General features: G+C 39.8%; 1 protein-coding gene across 1 annotated transcript in view; it reads right to left on the bottom strand.

Annotated features, from left to right (window-relative positions):
- Znf407 (zinc finger protein 407) overlaps nt 1-18,024 on the bottom strand; it is a 395,230-nt gene that overhangs the window by 125,934 nt on the left and 251,272 nt on the right. The window contains exon 7 of the mRNA XM_052201474.1: nt 17,453-17,573. Coding sequence (XP_052057434.1) covers nt 17,453-17,573 — 121 coding nt within the window. The remainder of the gene's footprint in view (nt 1-17,452; nt 17,574-18,024) is intronic.

The raw sequence follows: 18,024 nt of genomic DNA, 5'->3' as shown, positions 1-18,024 counted from the left end.
CCTGAAGCAAGGACAATGGGTCTACAAATGCCCAGACCTCCCCAGGAAGTTTCCAGCCCTGACACCATGGCAATAGAATATACCTGTGTTGGTACCGAGACCTGCGAGGCCTGTGATGTCATATAGGTGACAATTAGAACAGTGTAACTATAGGCCTGCTGCCACAGCAACAGCCGCCATATACCTAGAATTCAATGGCCCACCTTTACCTGTAATTTACGTCATCACCCATATATAACTGGGTCGCGATTCTACCTCTCCCTCTTTTTTTTCCTTCCTTCTTCCCTCCTGCTACCCCTTTCTTAAATAAAGCCCCTGGTGTATCTCGTTGCGACCCACATCTCCATCGCATCCCTGCAGCCCACGCGGCGGGCAGACAGGTAACCCTGTGCTGCGGCATAGGCAGACGACCTGCGTGGAAAAAAACCAACAACCTGGAGAAGGAGTCAAAAAAGGTCACCTACCAGAATCCCTTAACATGCTTTGAATCTGGCCAGCACTCTCACTTTGTAGTCTCTCCATCTTGGAATGAGAGGCCCCACATGTTGGATTTCTACACAATAAAATGCTCATTGCTTTTACATATTATTTGAGTATGGGGTATCATTTTTTGGAGAACAATGGACCCTCACATTATATTCTTTGAAATATCTTCTGTAATAGTAAATTCTAACTGGAGAATGTTCCCCATTTTTCTCCTGTAAATTTATGAAAAACTTCCATGAATTTGTTACTTTTCTGTCAAATAGGTAAATTCTCATGAGATGATTGTTATGTCTTTTGTCTTTTATAGATTATAGCTTTATGAATTAAGTTTCTTTCTGCCATTTTCCCCATTTAATTCTGTTATATGACATAGGTCATGGGTAAAACTGAGCAGGGAAAAGAAACCTGGCAGGGAGCTGAGCAGCAAGTGTGAGTCACACAAGACTAGCTCCATTCAGATGCCTGAGGAGACAGGGCCTCTGCTCCTGGGTCAGGATGCTGGGTAAGGGTCCAAGTATACACCACTGAGTCTATGCTTTCTACACTGTTCAAAGTTCTTTACTAAGTTCCACAGATTCCAAGTGCTCTTGATTAAAATCCTTAGTAAAAATCCACTTAGCCACATGCATAGCAACTCCTTGTGACATATACTGACCATGACATCACACTGTTAATCTTGCTGCTTATCATTTATTTCCCAAATTCACTTCAATTGAAACTATCATTTATTCAAATGTCTGCTCATGGCATCTACAAACAATGAGAGGACAATTTAATCTAACACCCTCATCTCCACCTTCCACAATATGGAGAAACAATGCAAACCACAAGGAGGGAAAGGCAGGTGCTAGGACACTGAGCACTCTTTTCTGTTCCCAAATTCCACATTCCAAACTTTGTACATTTACACTTATACGTAAGGAGTTTTGGGAACAGAATGCACGTGATGCTATGTGACAACTGAAATACCTCAACAAAGGAGCAGAGCGAGCCCTGAAGAGCCTCAATTCCCAGGGTTCTTTTAGGCCCAAGTAGCCAACTCATTCCACCAAGATTCCTCCTTCCGAATTCCTGGTGCACCATCAGTAAATAGAGAGCAAATCCAAACCTATGTGCAGAAGAGCAGGCTAACTTTTATCCAACTCAGGCCAACAAGGTGGGCAAAGCTAGGCTGAAAATGAAGCTTAGGATGATGTTCTCCAGCTCCATCCATTTGTCTAAGAATTTCATGAATTCATTGTTTTTAATGGCTGAATAGTACTCCATTGTGTATATATACCACAGTTTCTGTATCCATTCCTCCACTGAGGGACATCTGGGTTCTTTCCAGCTTCTGGCTATTGTAAATAGCTGCTATGAACATAGTGGAGCACGTGTCCTTATTACATGCGGGAGAATCCCCTGGGTATATGCCCAGGAGTGGTATAGCAGGGTCCTTCGGAAGTATTATGCCCAGTTTTCTGAGGAACCGCCAGACTGATTTCCAGAGTGGTTTTACCAGCTTGCAACCCCACCAGCAGTGGAGAAGTGTCCCTCTTTCTCCACAACCTCTCCAGCACCTGCTGTCTCCTGAGTTCTTTATCTTAGCCATTCTGACCAGTCAGTGTGAGGTGAAATCTCAGGGTTGTTTTGATTTGCATTTCTCTGATGACTAAGGATGTTAAACATTTCTTTAGGTGCTTCTCAGCCATTCAATATTCTTCAGGTGAAAATTCTTTGTTTAGCTCTGTATTCCATTTCTTAATAGGGTTATTTGGATCTCTGGACTCTAACTTCTTGAGTTCTTTGTAAATACTGATATTAGCACTCTGACGGATGTAGGATTGGTAAAGATCTTTTCCCAATCTGTTGGTTGCTGTTTTGTCCTATTGACAGTGTCCTTTGCTTTACAGAAACTTGGTAATTTTATGAGGTCCCATTTGTCAATTCTTGATCTTAGAGCATAGGTTGTTGGGGGTTTTCAGGAAATTTTCTCCTGTGCCTATGTATTCAAGGATCTTCACCAGTTTTGTTTTGTTTTTTTTTCTCCTAGTTGTAGTGTGTCTGGTTTTATGTGGAGGTCCTTGATCCACTTGGACTTGAGCTTAGTACAAGGGGATAAGAAGTAACCCAATCACAAAAGAACAGTTATGGTATGCATCATTGGTAAATGGATATTAGCCTAGAAGCTTGGAATACCCAAGACACAATTCACATATCAAATGATGCCTAAGAAGGAGGAAAAACAAAGTATGGATACTCTAGTCCTTCTTAGAAGGAGGAACAAAATATCCACAGAAGGAGATACAGAGACAAAGTGTAGAGCAGAGTCTGAAGGAAAGATCATCTAGATACTACCCCACCTAGGAATCCATCCCATATACGATTACAAAACCCAGACACTATTGTGAATGCCCACAAGTTCTGGCTGACCAGAGTTGCATATAGCTGTCACCTGGAAGGCTCTGCTAGTGTATGACAAATACAGAGGGGGGCATTCTCAGCCAGCCACTGAACTGAGCAGAGGGTCCCCAGTGGGGGAGCTAGAGAAAGGACCCAAGGAGCTAAAGGGCATAAAAAGAACAACAATATGAGTCACCAAGTACTCCCAGAGCCATAGTACTCCCCCTCATAAAATTACAAAGTTTCTGTAAAGCAAAGGACACTGTCAACAGGATAAAACGGCAACCAACAGATTGGGAAAAGATCTTTACCAATCCTATATCCAGCAGAGTGCTAATATCAGTATATACAAAGAACTCAAGAAGTTAGATTCCAGAGAACCAAAACCATCAACCAAAGAGTACACATGGAGTTACCCATGGCCCCAGACACATCGGCAGCAAAGGATGGTCTTGTTGGACACCAAATGGGGGAGAGACCCTTGGTCCTGGAAAGACTTGATGCTGTACTGTAGAGGAATACCAGGACAGGGAAGCAGGGGTAGGTTCATTGGGGAAGGGGAGATGGCTTATGGGATTATCAGGGGAAGGGAAAACAGGAAAGGGGACATTTGAAGTATAAATAAAGAATATACCTAATTAAAAAAAAAAGAAAATGAAGCTTAGATGTCCTGTGGTAAGTACTGATGCCAAAGCACCCTTCTAAAGACCCTAAATAACTGTGTGAAGCAGATAGTGCAGCTGTCCTTCAATGACTTAGGTCTTAGCTTGATGCCTGTAGGGCTTCTGTGAGACATTTTATGCATTCCTCACTGTAGGAACCCAAAGGCTTCGAGCTGCTGCTCACTGTGTCTGAAGGGGAGAAAGGGGCTATGCATGAAGAATGTCTTCCCCACTAACCTCAACAGGGGACAGTTTTATAATGCAGGCAGGACACTGCTGCTCCAGGCTCAGAGGATGAGAGCTGACCTGGTGGGTCACCTTACTTCCACTACTCTGCCTGCATGGTACAGCTTCTTCTCATGGTTCTATTGCTACTCTTGATAAAAATAGAGACCACTGATGTTTCATGCTACATATCAGCTGCTTTTAGAAAGAAAACAATATATGAATTGGGCGGAGGGAGGCGCACTTCCCTAGCATGTATAAGGGCTTGGGGGTCTAGCTCCTTCACCACAAGAACAAAGAAACAGACCACTAACACCAGAACTCACTTGAACTACATAATCTATTGACAAATTTAGTTTAAAATAAACCACCTTAAACACAATAGTTTCCAAATCAAATAATTTAAATATATCTAAGTGAATAGATGATAATTTACTACAATTTTCTAATTGAAAGTTTTATAAACTTAACATAAGTAAACATTTTATAAAGGTGAATATTTTATTTTCTAGTATCTTTGATAGTCTGGGCCTGAGAATGGCTGTATTTGGGACAGTTTAAAGTTATTTAAGGGGGGCACCCTTAAAAAACTTTAAGACTAGATGTCAAACAGTAATGGCCGGCATCCGTGCAGAATGTCACTGGATGCCCAGCAGGCCTGAGCACACGAACCATCTTAGACCCAGCTTCAAACAGACTGTGTGAGGGCCTGGAGCTACTACTAACAAGGAGATACTACTTAAATGGCTGAAGGAGTTCCCATCCTTCATACCTGGGACAACCAGAGATTGCCAGGTAACTAGCCTGGAGACAAGGCACTACTTGAAAGGAAATTCACACTGGCTCTGTTTTCAAATATTTGTAGTATATAGCCAATGTGAACTTGCTTAGCTATGAAAAAAGAGGTGAAGAAATCTTTCACTAGTTTTAATTCTGTAGCTTTTAAAACTACACTTGCCAAATATTAAACTTATCCATTAATCTTATTATTTTTATAAAGAGGAATCTTTTCATAATTCTAAACTTCAGTGATTAGCTCTGAAGAAGAAAAAGGTAATAGAAAGAATCAATAGTGATCAGATGCACTAAATTATCTAATAATCTATGATGAGTTGCACAAAAATGCACTCTGTAATCCATTTAAAAATAATAACCAGTTCATTTCAACCCCACACACAATGCTTCCCTTTGTCCCTTGTAAGTCTCTCAAATGTCTTATTTTAAAGGAATATATAGTAGTCCCGGAAGACACTCTCCCATTTCTATTCTCCCCGACTCCTGCGAGCCCTTGTTCTGTGTGATAAGGCAATCTCCTCCGGGATCTGAGCTGTGTAGTTTCGCACCACGAGTGACAAGGACTCGACTTGAATAACTGCTGTGCGCAGGTTGTAATTATGTCAGCTGGAGTGTTGAACAAGGGGACTGATTAATGTGAGGCCTGGCCCAGGCGCAGTCCCTATCAAACCCTCTGTGCGGGCCAGCAGTGGGGACGGGTTAAAGCAGAAAGACAAAACACGCAGCATTGGCCATGATAGATGAATTGCTCCAACGGTCTCAGGCAGATGTTCCCGGACAGTATAATATACAATTACTCTGCCTTATCACCTTCCCAGGGACAATAAAGCTTCCTCCTCCTATAGCTCATGTGAGTGAAGGCAAAATTAGTTTTACTTTTACCACACTGACTCACTTATCATGTTGCCTTGATTGTGCTTTTACAGCTAAAGAAAACATAGATTCCACTTTTAAACTCCAAAGAAAAAGACCTTAAAATAAAACTGAAACCTTGTTGGGAGTCTCTTTTACAGAGATAGACTGTTTTAAAAGATTGTTTTGTGAAAAAGAGATGCAAGAAGAGTAATAAAACACGTGTGCATATGTAGTTAAAAACAAGTGCAAACATATAACTCAACAAGATTTGGACTGCATAACCATTACATTCATAACATCATTTTTCAAAGATGAAGCAGATATCATTAATTGGAAAGAACATGTAATTAAAAATATATATGTGTTGATACGGGCTACATATCAGCGGACTCCAGCAGTTTCTGGATCTGAGTTGATCTTCGATGACATGGGTTCCCCACCCTTTCTTCCCTTATCCCTCAGGCCTCTGCTCAGGAAGGCTGTGCTTGCCGAGGAAGAGGACACTTGGTTTTGCAGCCATTTTAATAAAACACAGCCATGAATGCCTGGGCTAGTCTACTTCTGGAGAAATATAGTTTCTATCACCTTTGTTTATAATTACCGAGATGGTGCTAAAAATGTGTGTGAAGGTATACAAAATAGAATCCTCTCAACAGGCCAAGAGAAATAGGCCTGAGTTCTAAAGCTTAAAACTTGTTGTAAGTTAAATCCACAAACTGATGTCCAGCCAAAAGAGGCTCAGGCTGGTCATATTTATAATAAGCCAAAATGGCAGATGTTGTTACAGAATCAAAGGATACCTGTATAATGTGTGACTGCTCAAGCAACCAACATCAGCCTGTGGGGTGAGAGACATGACTTATCTCCACTGTTTAGATGTTTAATACAACTGACACCAACACTCGGCAGTTATAATGCACCCTAAGTCACAAAAACAAATCATGCCCCTCCATCGCCCTGAGGAGTGATGTCTCTGGTTTCTCTTCCATACTGTACATTCACTAAGTCCAATGCCCGGAATATCCTTATTCCACTTCCCTTGGCATGACAGACCCCAGTCAAGGTATTTGTTCCTAGAAAAAGCAGGGTGAAGAAGAAGCCAGGGGTCAATTTGAAAATAATTTTCAAAAGAAGATTTAGCACGATATACCCCCAAAATGTTATACTTCTTACTGGCAAAGATGTTTTATGATGTTCCAGTAATTACTTGGAAAAGGGCAAGCAAATAAGAGGTGGGTAAAAGCAAAGGGCCTGGTTGTGCCGTGTGGACGAGCCCAGTGTCAGTACTGTAACAACTCTGTACACTGCAAGTGACACTGATGTCATTGGAGTGTTCTGTTAGATATACTGACCTTAGAAAAACTGAAACATTAATATAAATTATTTAGAATAAGAAAGAAAAGATATATTATAAAACTATATTTAGATGGGTATTCATTAAATGATCACATAGAACTGTTAGGTAGCAGAAGGCAAAATTTTAAATTAAATAAACACAGTCAAAGCCTTCTGTGTAGATGCAAAGAAGGCCACAGAGAATGTGGGTATCACTTTGAGTACTATGGGCGGAAGCTACAGAATTATATTCCCCTCCATGTCCAGTCTCTGGCTTCGTAACTTTGAACTCTACAATATTTGGTGCTGTGTGGTATCCCACAGCATGTAAACTTCACTACTGATTGCTCAGAGCAACTAACTGCAAATCAAGTTCAGCATGTGGCCAGAGCAGCTGCTGTCCTGGGGCCCCATCGCCCGCCCTTGGTCCCCATTTCTCATGGCCTTCACTCGGTGTGCTCAGCCTCTCTCTGTTCTAACCACTGAAGCTGGCTGCCTGCGCTCCAAACCTAGCAGCTCAGAAGCAGGTTCCAGGCTCACAACTCAACCCTTTGCTTCATGCTAGGACCTCTCTTTCCTGCAGTCACCTCCCGTTCTCCCATCTGCTTCTCCCATGCAAGCGCTGGCTCTCTCCTATCTGCTGACTCATTTCCACCCCGGCCCTTTCCAGGGTCACTTTCCATGCCGTTACTGCCATCAAGTTCCACAACGAAGAGTACTGAATGTGTTCACATACATCTCTGAGAGTGTTGGAAGAGAGTGTGTCCCACATCACACTTCCTGTCCTATTCCTAAAGAACACTTCCTCCCCATAAGAGAGTGTTTTGCTGAAGCCAGCCATCACTCCTGAGGAGCTCTAGCCATTCAGTGAAGGACAAACAGACTTCTTTTTGTTTGTTGCCTGTCTGTCTCCTCCTCTCAGTAGGTGGGCTCCTAACTTGGCCTCACTCTCTGACTGCTCCTTGGCAGCAGTATTTCAAGTGATCGCCCACTTCAGTTATTTCCTCTGATTCATTTTTTGTAGCCGCTGTATTTGATAATATATGGACTGGGAGCAGCATTCACTGCTCCACAGATCCCTGGCCACCACTGCCATTTGAGCCAATGGCTCGTCCTCTCCAGCATGGGCAGCGCTGGTGTCCAGGTACTTCTTAGTTCTCTTTACTACATAAGTTCCTAGATCTTGCAATACATGCTTCTTGGAGAGCAAAGACAATTTGAAAATGAAAAAAGAAAGGCTCATATTAGGAATATAGTGCAACAGAATTTTACTTAAACAACAACAGGGAAACTAGCATATTGAGTGTGGGGTATCAGATCAAATTTCTTAAGTTAACAGTTCAACCATTTTCCATATCACACACTTTAGCCCAAGAAACAAATTATGCTACTTAACTACTCAAGCTTTTTAACACGTACAGCACTTTCTTCCAGTGGAAGGCTCTGATTTGTTTCAGAGCATTTTCTATATTTGCTTCTAGTTGCACCTTAGCACTGAAGAAGCAAAGCACTGCAGAAAGGCCCACAGACAGCTAATGAGTGCACACTCCAAACCCCAGTGAAAACAGCAACTATAGACAAAGAAGGGCAGAGGAAAGAGGGAAGCTGTGCAGCAAGAGGCTAGCAGGAACAACTAGAAAGGAAGTTTATGCGTTAGAGGAAAGATTAATATCGAAGGGAAAAATCATTTCAGAATAGGATGAAACAAAGGAGTTGAAAACAGAATGATATGTTTGGAATCCTAGCACTTCGAATGAATTAATGAAAATGGTCAGCTTTCAAGACACATCAAAGTCACCTTTTTTTTTTTTTGAGTGCTAGGGTGATGATATATACAATATTCTATTGACTGTTGTCAGCTCCTCCATGGACTTATAAGTGTGTGCCTAATAAGCTTCACAGCCTGAACTTTCTAATAGCTGGGGATAGAGATAGTTACATAGGAAAGTGTTTTCTTTGTGATAATAACCCTGGTGTCTGAGGAATAAGTTATTATGCAAGAGACTATTGCCCCAAAAATATTTTCTATTTTTTTCATCTCTAAGGCCTTTCTTCCTATCACAATACATACAGATATATTTAACTACCACCCTAGGGACTGTCCATAGTAATTCCTTGTAGAAAGACCATCCCCAAAGATAGTTTTGGCCCTCTATTAATGACTGAAATTGGGATTCAACAACAGCAGTTTAAACAAACATGTTTATCTAGATTCTACTTTAAGAGATAGCAGAGGGAGTGTATGGTCACTTTGTGATGGCAATGGCTCGTCTAATTAATCTGTGATCTCAGCGCTGTTGTAGCTGCAACAAGTAAAACCCCTCAGCTGTGCTGATAAACAAAAAGGTGGAAAGGCAGAGCCTCTTCTGCAAAGAGGAACAGGCAATCTGTAAATCTCAGTGTTATGGAATCTACTATATGGTCATATGTATCATCTTTTAGCACTTATTACAATTTTAGAATAAAAGCACCAATGCTAACTCAAATTCAGGGATAGACATGGGCCGCATCAGCACACTGCCTGCCATGATGAAACAAATATTAAAGTCTATGGGGTTGTGTGTATATGACAAGCTGCATGTGAGGAGAATGTTGGATAAAACAGGACAGAAAATGCAAAATCAGACTAACACCATACAACTAGAAAGAGGGGCACAAGTGAAACAGACAGACAAGCAGCACAGACTGCCTCCTTCAGGATGAACTCAGTTTCTGGATGCATTAGACACAGGACAGAAAAGCAAGGGTGAGTTCCACACTCACAACCTTTGAGACTATTCCTGGATGGATAAAATTATGCAGACACTGTTTTCATTTTGTGAAGGATTAGATACGAAAATTCTACGGAAATTTACCAGAAACTTCTACCCTCACAGAACACCTCCTCCTCAGACAATTGATAGGAGAATTCTTAAGCAGTATTTCCTTACTACACAGCCATGACGCAGATGTCGGCCTGTGGTGGGCTAACGTGTGTGCAGGGGGCAAGCAGGCAGGGCCAATCTGCCTGCAGGCAAGCACTACTTACAGACTCCAACTGATGAACGCTTTCCAGAAGAAATCCTGTTTGAAGAAAGCTTTGCTTCGCCATTACACATCAAAAATATGAGCTCAACTTTCTGGTCTTTCAGAGTCATGTCTATCATGTAGTCTGAGCCATCAGCAGCACTACAGAGCAAAGGAGCAGAAGAGTCTCGGGTAGAGAGACACTGCAGCACTTCATGACAAGGAACGCCAACCCCGACTGTCTTGTGATCTCAACAGGAGGAACTATTTTTAATTAGTGAAACTAAACAAAGAGCTTTAAATGTAAGTCACATGTAATATTAATGACAGGTATTTCCATTTTATAATTTTTATGACTATTGTAATTTTATTTAAAATTTAAAAAAATTAATGCTAATTCCAATTTATTCTAAAAGAAATTGTGTGATTTACTTCACATGTCTAATTTTATTTCTTTCTCTTCTATACAATCATCTTTTCCCTTCTTACTATTCAGGGGCAAATCTGAGCAGCACAGGAAGCCATGGGAAGGAAAATAGGAACTCTCTCAAGACCTGATCCAAAAGGAGAAAATTATCCCCTGTGGACTTTGTCACTCTAACTCAGGATGCTGCAGAAACAAATCCCAGACAAGAAAAATGAATCCTACTTTATGCTGAACTCGTGGTGTCACAAAGCCAATGAACATTTATTTTATATTTAATTATGTGTAACGTTGTCCTAAATGACCATTATCAATCTTGACCTAAAACATTTTGCTAATTGAGATGTTTTATAAAAATATCTGTATCAGAAATTAAAATGAAATTTCAACTGGAAGATCATAACCCTAAGGATTTGTATTTTTATGACTTTAAGATACAAGGTTATGTATCTTAAAACTTCTTCCCACCATTTCAAGTTATACTTAAAGGTAAAACATAATTTACCAAGTTAAAAATATTTCTCCCCTAAAGTTTCTCCTATGGACATGGATTCTAAACAAGCAGGCAAAGCCCTCCACTTGACCACAGGTGTAAATCCCGGCCAGTCAACCCACGGCAAAAGCTGAGCAGAGTCCGAGGAGCAGGCACAAGGAGCCCAGAAAAAGTCTTCTGCTGCTGGAGGTCCTGCACTCGTTCCTCACACAAGAAAGACAGATGCACTTGGGGAAGAAAACTAATGTGCCAAACGCATCTCCAGAACATCCTGGCCAAGGGTGCTAAGTCAGTCATCAAGTAAGAAGACAGGAGGTAAAACGTATCTCTAGAGTTAGCAAAGACAGTGGCGAGTCCTTAATGTGAGGTGGGAATTAGAGAATTTTTTGACTAACTTCATGAAACACAATTATTAATTTTTTAAGAATAGCTTTATGCTGTGAATTACTTATTTAGTTTATGCATTTGTGCATAAACTAAAATACTAAAGACTATTCTAGAGAATGAAGGCATGGCTAACTAGTGGAGCTAAGAGTGAAATTTCAAGGGAAAAACTGAAATATTGAGGTTATTACAAATTCAACAGAGGCACAACAAATGGCTTTAAATTTGCTTTCTACAAATTAACAAATGAGATTTGAAGTACTTAACAGTCTCCTTCCTACTTTGAACAGTGCAGTATGATGAGTTAAGTCTTCTGTGTGTTGTTCAGATTACTACTATTGTTCACATTTCCTGCATAAATGTTAAAGAAATAAAGGATAATCTAATAGGTTATAAGCTTCACATAAAAAAACAAAACCCAAACAACAAACAAAACCAAAGCCTGGTAGACACTTCAGTAAATCTACTCTCACTTGAAAGCCAACGTAGTAAGTGCAGAGAAACCACTCTCGATTGTCACAGATCTGATGGCAAGGGGAGTTTTACACTGTATAAAATGATACTATGCCACATTAAAGCTTAGTCTGTCTGTTGTTCTCTTGTTAATAGAAAGATGACAGTGGAGAACAAAAGGAAAGAAAAATAGAGAAAAATGTTGACTGTCATTTTTGTGTAAAAACAAATCTAAGAATCTGCTTCATAAATAATACAGTAGGATCGTGGACTATGTGTCTAAATTTAGGCTTTGAAATTATAATGTGTAGTAATTAATGATGAAAAAGTTATAAAGTTGTGATGGAATTCACTGATGGATAATGGATTAGATTTCTGGATATTTTAGACAGGAAAAGCAGCAAAGAGAGATCTATGTTTATATCTAAATAGAATGAGATGTCATTGCCTAAATTAATAATGCAAACTTGAAAAATAGCCCCAGGTTCAAAAGACCAATTATAAAATTCTTTTGTAAACAAATCTACACTCATATTTTTCATGAATAATTTTATTGAATAGTATTAGTGCACTACTGTTCAATTTATAAAATGAGAAATAGAATTTCAAATACAATTTAAATATCATTTCCATTTCTAAGTGTTAGCTTCCTTACAGATGATAGCTAATACTGGCAAGGAAGAATAGAGAATGGAACAGTATTCATCTACCTATATGAAGCAAACAGAATGTGTATGAGACAAGTATTTAATATCTGAGTAATAAAATAGAGAAGGGAACAGATAAATATGTACATCTTTTAAAGAAACATATAAGCATCCTGCTGTGATCAATACGGTCACCACACACACTGACATATACCATGAGAAAGGAAGTATTTCTGGGGTGCCCATGGGTAGCAGTGGTATCATATTCTTTCTGGTTTTTCTCATTAAGAAAATAAAAAGCTGTAGAAACTTCTATAGTGCTTTCTTAACTCTTACCACCACGGGACTTAATATATCTTTAAACTCTTTCAATATTAATGTAATTATTCACAAGTAAGAGGCAACCATAGTACACAGAAGAATAAAGCTTTAGAATGACTAGAATTGCTTCAAATTACTAACTTTCAGAAAATAAAATCATATAAATGTTTTACATAAAGACAAAATTAACCTTTACTAAGGAAAGGAAGTATCTGAAAAAGTGAGCTACTGGATATTTCTACATGTAAGTGCCCTGGGTATTAATTCACAGACAGCGATTACATTCTTGTGAGAACACTGTCTATTCTTGAAGACATGTAGTAGGCACACACTAGCTACTGTGAAGCAGAGATGCTGTTTCCTGGGACAAGTTGCATAGGGGACACGACTACATGATAATGCTAGCAAAATGTTCAACACTCTTTCAAATGAGGAAATCAGAAGTATTTGGAAATATATCTGAGCATACAAGCATCACATGTCTGCCGAAGTGTGATGATGATAATATAAAAGATTCAAATGATAAACCTTGTGGTAGTATCATTAAAAGCCTTCAAAGAAAATCAAAACATTTATTCTAAAAAGTCATGACCAACCAGCAAGATTTTAAAGTAGGTATATTCAGTATAAATACCTTAGCATAGCGCAGGTGTAAGAGAGCGGATATAGTAACCTTATGACTTATGTGACGTGCTACAGGATAGTGAGTGTCACAGTGAAGCACTCTGACACCATAAGGTTTCTCAGCAATTGTATTTAATAAATTCTAAGTATTGTAAAAGTGCTGAAACTTCAATCAACATAGATTATAGAAAAATTCCAATACACTTCAGACATGCAGGACACAGAAGCTGTAGCTAATGCTGACAGGTGAAATACGATGTCTTGCTAAAGTACAAAAGGAATGGGGAACATGCACTTAGGTCTGCTATGTGACTCCACATACCAGGCTCTGCCTAGGTCCCATCGTATTACACTGTGGCACTAATGACTTTGTGATGTGGAGTCACAAAAAATCTGGTAAAGGTCTGAATAATAACTACATCATCTGAGTACCCAAACCACAAACACAAAGAAAATAAAAATCAAGCTCACAGTATTGCCTAGGTATTTCTGCAACACGTGCCCAAGTGATATATGATGATACATGGCAACCATGCTGCCGAACCCACAAGAGCATGCTCAATACTGCACACGCCTTCACTCCAGACAACACGAGACTTGAAATTCTTCATGCTGAATTTGAGACCGCTGTATATTTATACAACACCGTTGTGCTATCCATATAAATCTTTTAGCTATCACAGACACATAATGGCTTAATTATAAAATGACTTCTAATATTTTTGTACTATCAGTCCTAGACATGAAAATATTAAATTAAAATATCGTTGTATTACATACTGTTAGAATGTTTGATTTTAGAAATAGCTGTTTGAATTACAGACTAAAATTTCATTAAAAAAATTAAATGAATTTAGGGGTGGGACTTGGGCAGAATATCCAATGGTCCTAAACATTATTTTCCATTCTATATTATGTGTTTGTGCAAAGTGGTGTGCTGACACTGAAGTTTATAAAATCAGAATATGATCAACTCTGAGAAACAATCTAGTTGCCTCCTGTGCAGCAGCAGGAGTGGTGGCCAAGAAAAGCTACTCACACATATAACATAGAAAGCATCTTCTTCTTCCCAGCCCTGAACACCCGATAACTACATCATCTGAGTGTGTGTCATCTGGGGTGTATCAGTTGGGGCGCTCCATTCTCTCAGAGGAGATGAGAGACTTGGGGCGGAGGGTCAGGCAGGCACAGCATGCACGCACATGCTTTTGTATGTGGAGGGTAAATTAGAGTAAACATGTATTTGGCAGCTAAAGAACAGAGCGCAGGTGAAGCACCACACCCGCGGCTACAAATGGCTCCTCTAACCATAGAGAGCTTTGCTGAATTGAACCTTTGGGTCTGGTTAAATTGGATGCATGTTTTCTTCTTGCAACTTTTTATAATAAAGTTTAAAATATATTAAATAATATTAAAGAATTCTATAGTTATCTTACTAAATTCCATGAAGGGTGCGTATGTGTGTGTAAGGGGGAAACTGGAAATATACTTAATATGTAAGTTATTTGGAAGACAAAACATTATTAATAAATTGGCATTTCCCATTCATTAAAATGGTGTTAGGTATCTTGATTCCCTTATATATTTGTTTTTAAAAAATGTTTTTTATCAGTTGAGAATGAAACTGGGTGGGGGAGTGTTTAGCTAACATGCCCAAAGCCCTTAGCTTGATGCTTAATACTGTAAGAAAAGAGTTTGGGGGATACTTCTAACAAATATCTTACATTTTTTGTAAACAATGTCTAGCTATTTAAGATGCTGGGCTCTACTGTAAATGGTATCATATTTTCAAAACATTATTTATTAATGTGTATATTTCTTGTCTGAATATATTTGTGTGTGTGTGTATGTCTGAGCACATGTATTCCTGCATATATGTGTGCACAGAGACAGGAAGAACCAACATGCATAGGGCTCCGAGCATGAGGCCAAGTGCCAGTAAGGAGAGCGCGGGCACCCATGGCCTTCAGGCGGCACCCTCAGCACATGGTGCACACTGGCCCCGCTATATTTTTGGTTTCTTCTTCCCAACTGTGTTCACAGAGCAGCTTGAAATACTTTTTATTAGTATTTCTCAGAGGTTCAAACCTTCTGACAAATGTCCCAGTCTGCTGTTTCTCTAGCAAGCACACACTTAGCAGTGGCTGTGCTCCAAACACAGGCACAAGTCTTACAAGAACACAAGCCATGAAGTAGGATGGCACAAGTGGCCCAGGACTGACTGCAGAATAATATTTTCCTGAAGACAGGGAGGCTGTAAGTAAAGAGTTTAAGACATTGGATGGGGTAACATCAGTGTGTGCATGAGCTAATGCATAAAGAGCCCTGGAAGGAAGGTTCAGAAACAATTAGTATCTCATGAAGGAGGGTGGGGCTGCTCTAAGAAGGGAAGACTTTTTCATTATAGCCGTACTCTGTGTGCAGAAACTGAGTGCTTCCTCACATCCCAGGGCTGTGAGAATGCTCACAGCAAAGACATAATAACCTAGGTGCTGTGGCCGAGAAAGAGGTGTTCATCCACAACTCCCCTGACACAACGCTCCTTTGCTGTGGCCTGCTTACTCTTAAGCTACAGTGAGCAAACATCACACACTGAACTATGTAACCCTTGAGTAACACTTCCGCCAGTTTATATGGAACGTTGTAGATGCCCTAATTTGAAACACCTCTACTACCTTAAAACTGTGAGAAACAATCCCTGAGGATGGGTACTGATATAGAAAGGAGTCACAAAGGGTTTAAAATGAGAATGATAAGTTATCTCAAAGAAACAAATCCCTCCCCCAAGATAAGAATAGACTTTATGTACAGAGTATAATCTATAGCTTATAATCCCAGAAGCAAGGTATATGAGGAAACAGTGTCCTCATTTTCTAATTGTATCTCTTTTACAGGGAACACAACTATGGGATAGGTCTGTAATAAGGTAAAAAGGCTTGAAAATGGTTTTAACAAATCCCATATTCATCAGGAGATTAGAATTTCCTCTAATTGGATCACCATTTCCCAAACTTCCAAGAAATGCCATTCTAGTGTTATGGGTAGGCACAGCTCATAAAATGTTGGATGAATAAATAATTAATGAATGAAATATATCTGTAATATCTCTGTAGTATTCAATGACCTTTCACATAAAAATTAATGTAATAACGTGGATAAGAATTGAGATTGTGGCAATATATTTGCCAAGTGCACAGGTTACCTCCACAGGCATACAAAAATCTGCTTTTTGAAGACAGCGCTACATCTAATCTTCATATCTAATATTCAATATAGGGAGTTGGTTTTTCTCTATCACAGTATGTGCGTGGTGTGGCGGTCAGAATGGAGAGCTTCAGGGTGAAGCTCCTTGCCTAACATGGGTGTCGGTCAGCTGAGTACTACGTCCACCGCCTCACAGAATACAGAAGAGCTCAAGCCCACACGCTCATGTTCTAAGGCAGCCTGACCTGGCAGGACACTCCCTTCTGCATCCCACTGTCCGCGTGGCTCTCTCCATGGCCCTTGCTATGCCTTGGCTACAGACCATGAGAGTGGGATGGACAACCACAGCTTCTAAAATGCTTCCCGCTCCTCACAAGCAACAGCCTGCTCATCTTGGAAGGTGCAGCATACACACTGACACAAGCCATCTCTCATTCCCCAGCTAGGACTAAGGCCTGGGGCTGGGCTCCAGGAGGCCCTTCCACAGTCCCTCAGGCTCTCGTATTTGCCTCTCTAATCAATGTTATAATTGTTTCTGAATACTCAGTCACTGATGGTGCAATTCCACCGCAGAATGCAGAGACACTTCTTACATCACCTTCACTGCCACACAAATGTTTTTGCTCACATAGTCAAATGGTGCATCCGCTGCAGTGAATCCTTACTGTGAACAGTGAAATACTCAAAATGTGGAGAAGGGTTAGAAAACCTACACATGCAGTCTATAAAAATGGAAGCCTATTTTAACTACTTGCTGCAAGTCTAGAACTCTATCATGGGAAGCATATGCCATCAGTGTGCTCACACACAGGATACTTAAGACCTCATGGAAATAAGGGCTGAGTTATATGGCATTGGTAGAGCAGACCGATCATGATGACACAGACAATGAAGGAGGTACTCCCGTAGAAGTGGGTGGATTAAGTAAGCATATTAAGTATATTAAGTAAATATATTAAGGAACTCTCTTACCAACCTGCTCAATTTAAAGTGAGAGTAAAACTGTTCTGAAAAGCGTATTCATTTGTTAAAAAAAAAATCACTGAAATTAGAAATTAAATATCTTGCCTAATGTGCACCATCCATTAAAGTATTCTAAAGCAGATTGGAAATCTGCTGGCTTCCAACCGACTGGTGGCACATTTGCCTTTATTACCTGTAGTCACACCACGGGCACCTGTAGGGCTTCTCTCCAGTGTGCACACGCTTATGACGAGTCAAGTGTGACTGGGTTGTGGAGGCGAAGCTGCACTCATCACATTTGAAAGGCTTTTCCCCTGTAACAAAAAGTGCATGTACATGAATGACGATAGTTGGATGGAAGCTCCCAAGCCTAGTATTATATATAGAAATGTTTATATACCTAAAACATTGCTGATATATTTGATTGGTTTCATACTTTTAGGATACTTGAAAGCTGGAGGATATTACTGATTTTGTTCTAAATTAGCTATTAGAAAGGTATACAACATATTGTCCAAAGAGGATTCCAGGTTATAAGTGTAGGTAAGGATTGTGAAATATATTTTATAGACCACGTTAGATGAGAGACATTTAAAAAAAAAAGTCAGTGAAGTCAAAATCCTGGCCAATCACACAACACACATATAGATGAATATAAAATGTGAAATAATAAATCCCTAGCACCAATCTTGAAGAAAAATAAAATGAGACCATTACTTTAATAAGTATTAGAAATAAAAAAAAAATAAGTAACAGGGTAGAAGA

Source organism: Apodemus sylvaticus, chromosome 13 (assembly GCF_947179515.1).
Source record: "Apodemus sylvaticus chromosome 13, mApoSyl1.1, whole genome shotgun sequence".
Taxonomy (NCBI): domain Eukaryota; kingdom Metazoa; phylum Chordata; class Mammalia; order Rodentia; family Muridae; genus Apodemus; species Apodemus sylvaticus.
The sequence above is the reverse complement of the archived record's forward strand: the minus strand, read 5'-3'. Positions and strand labels throughout refer to the sequence as shown.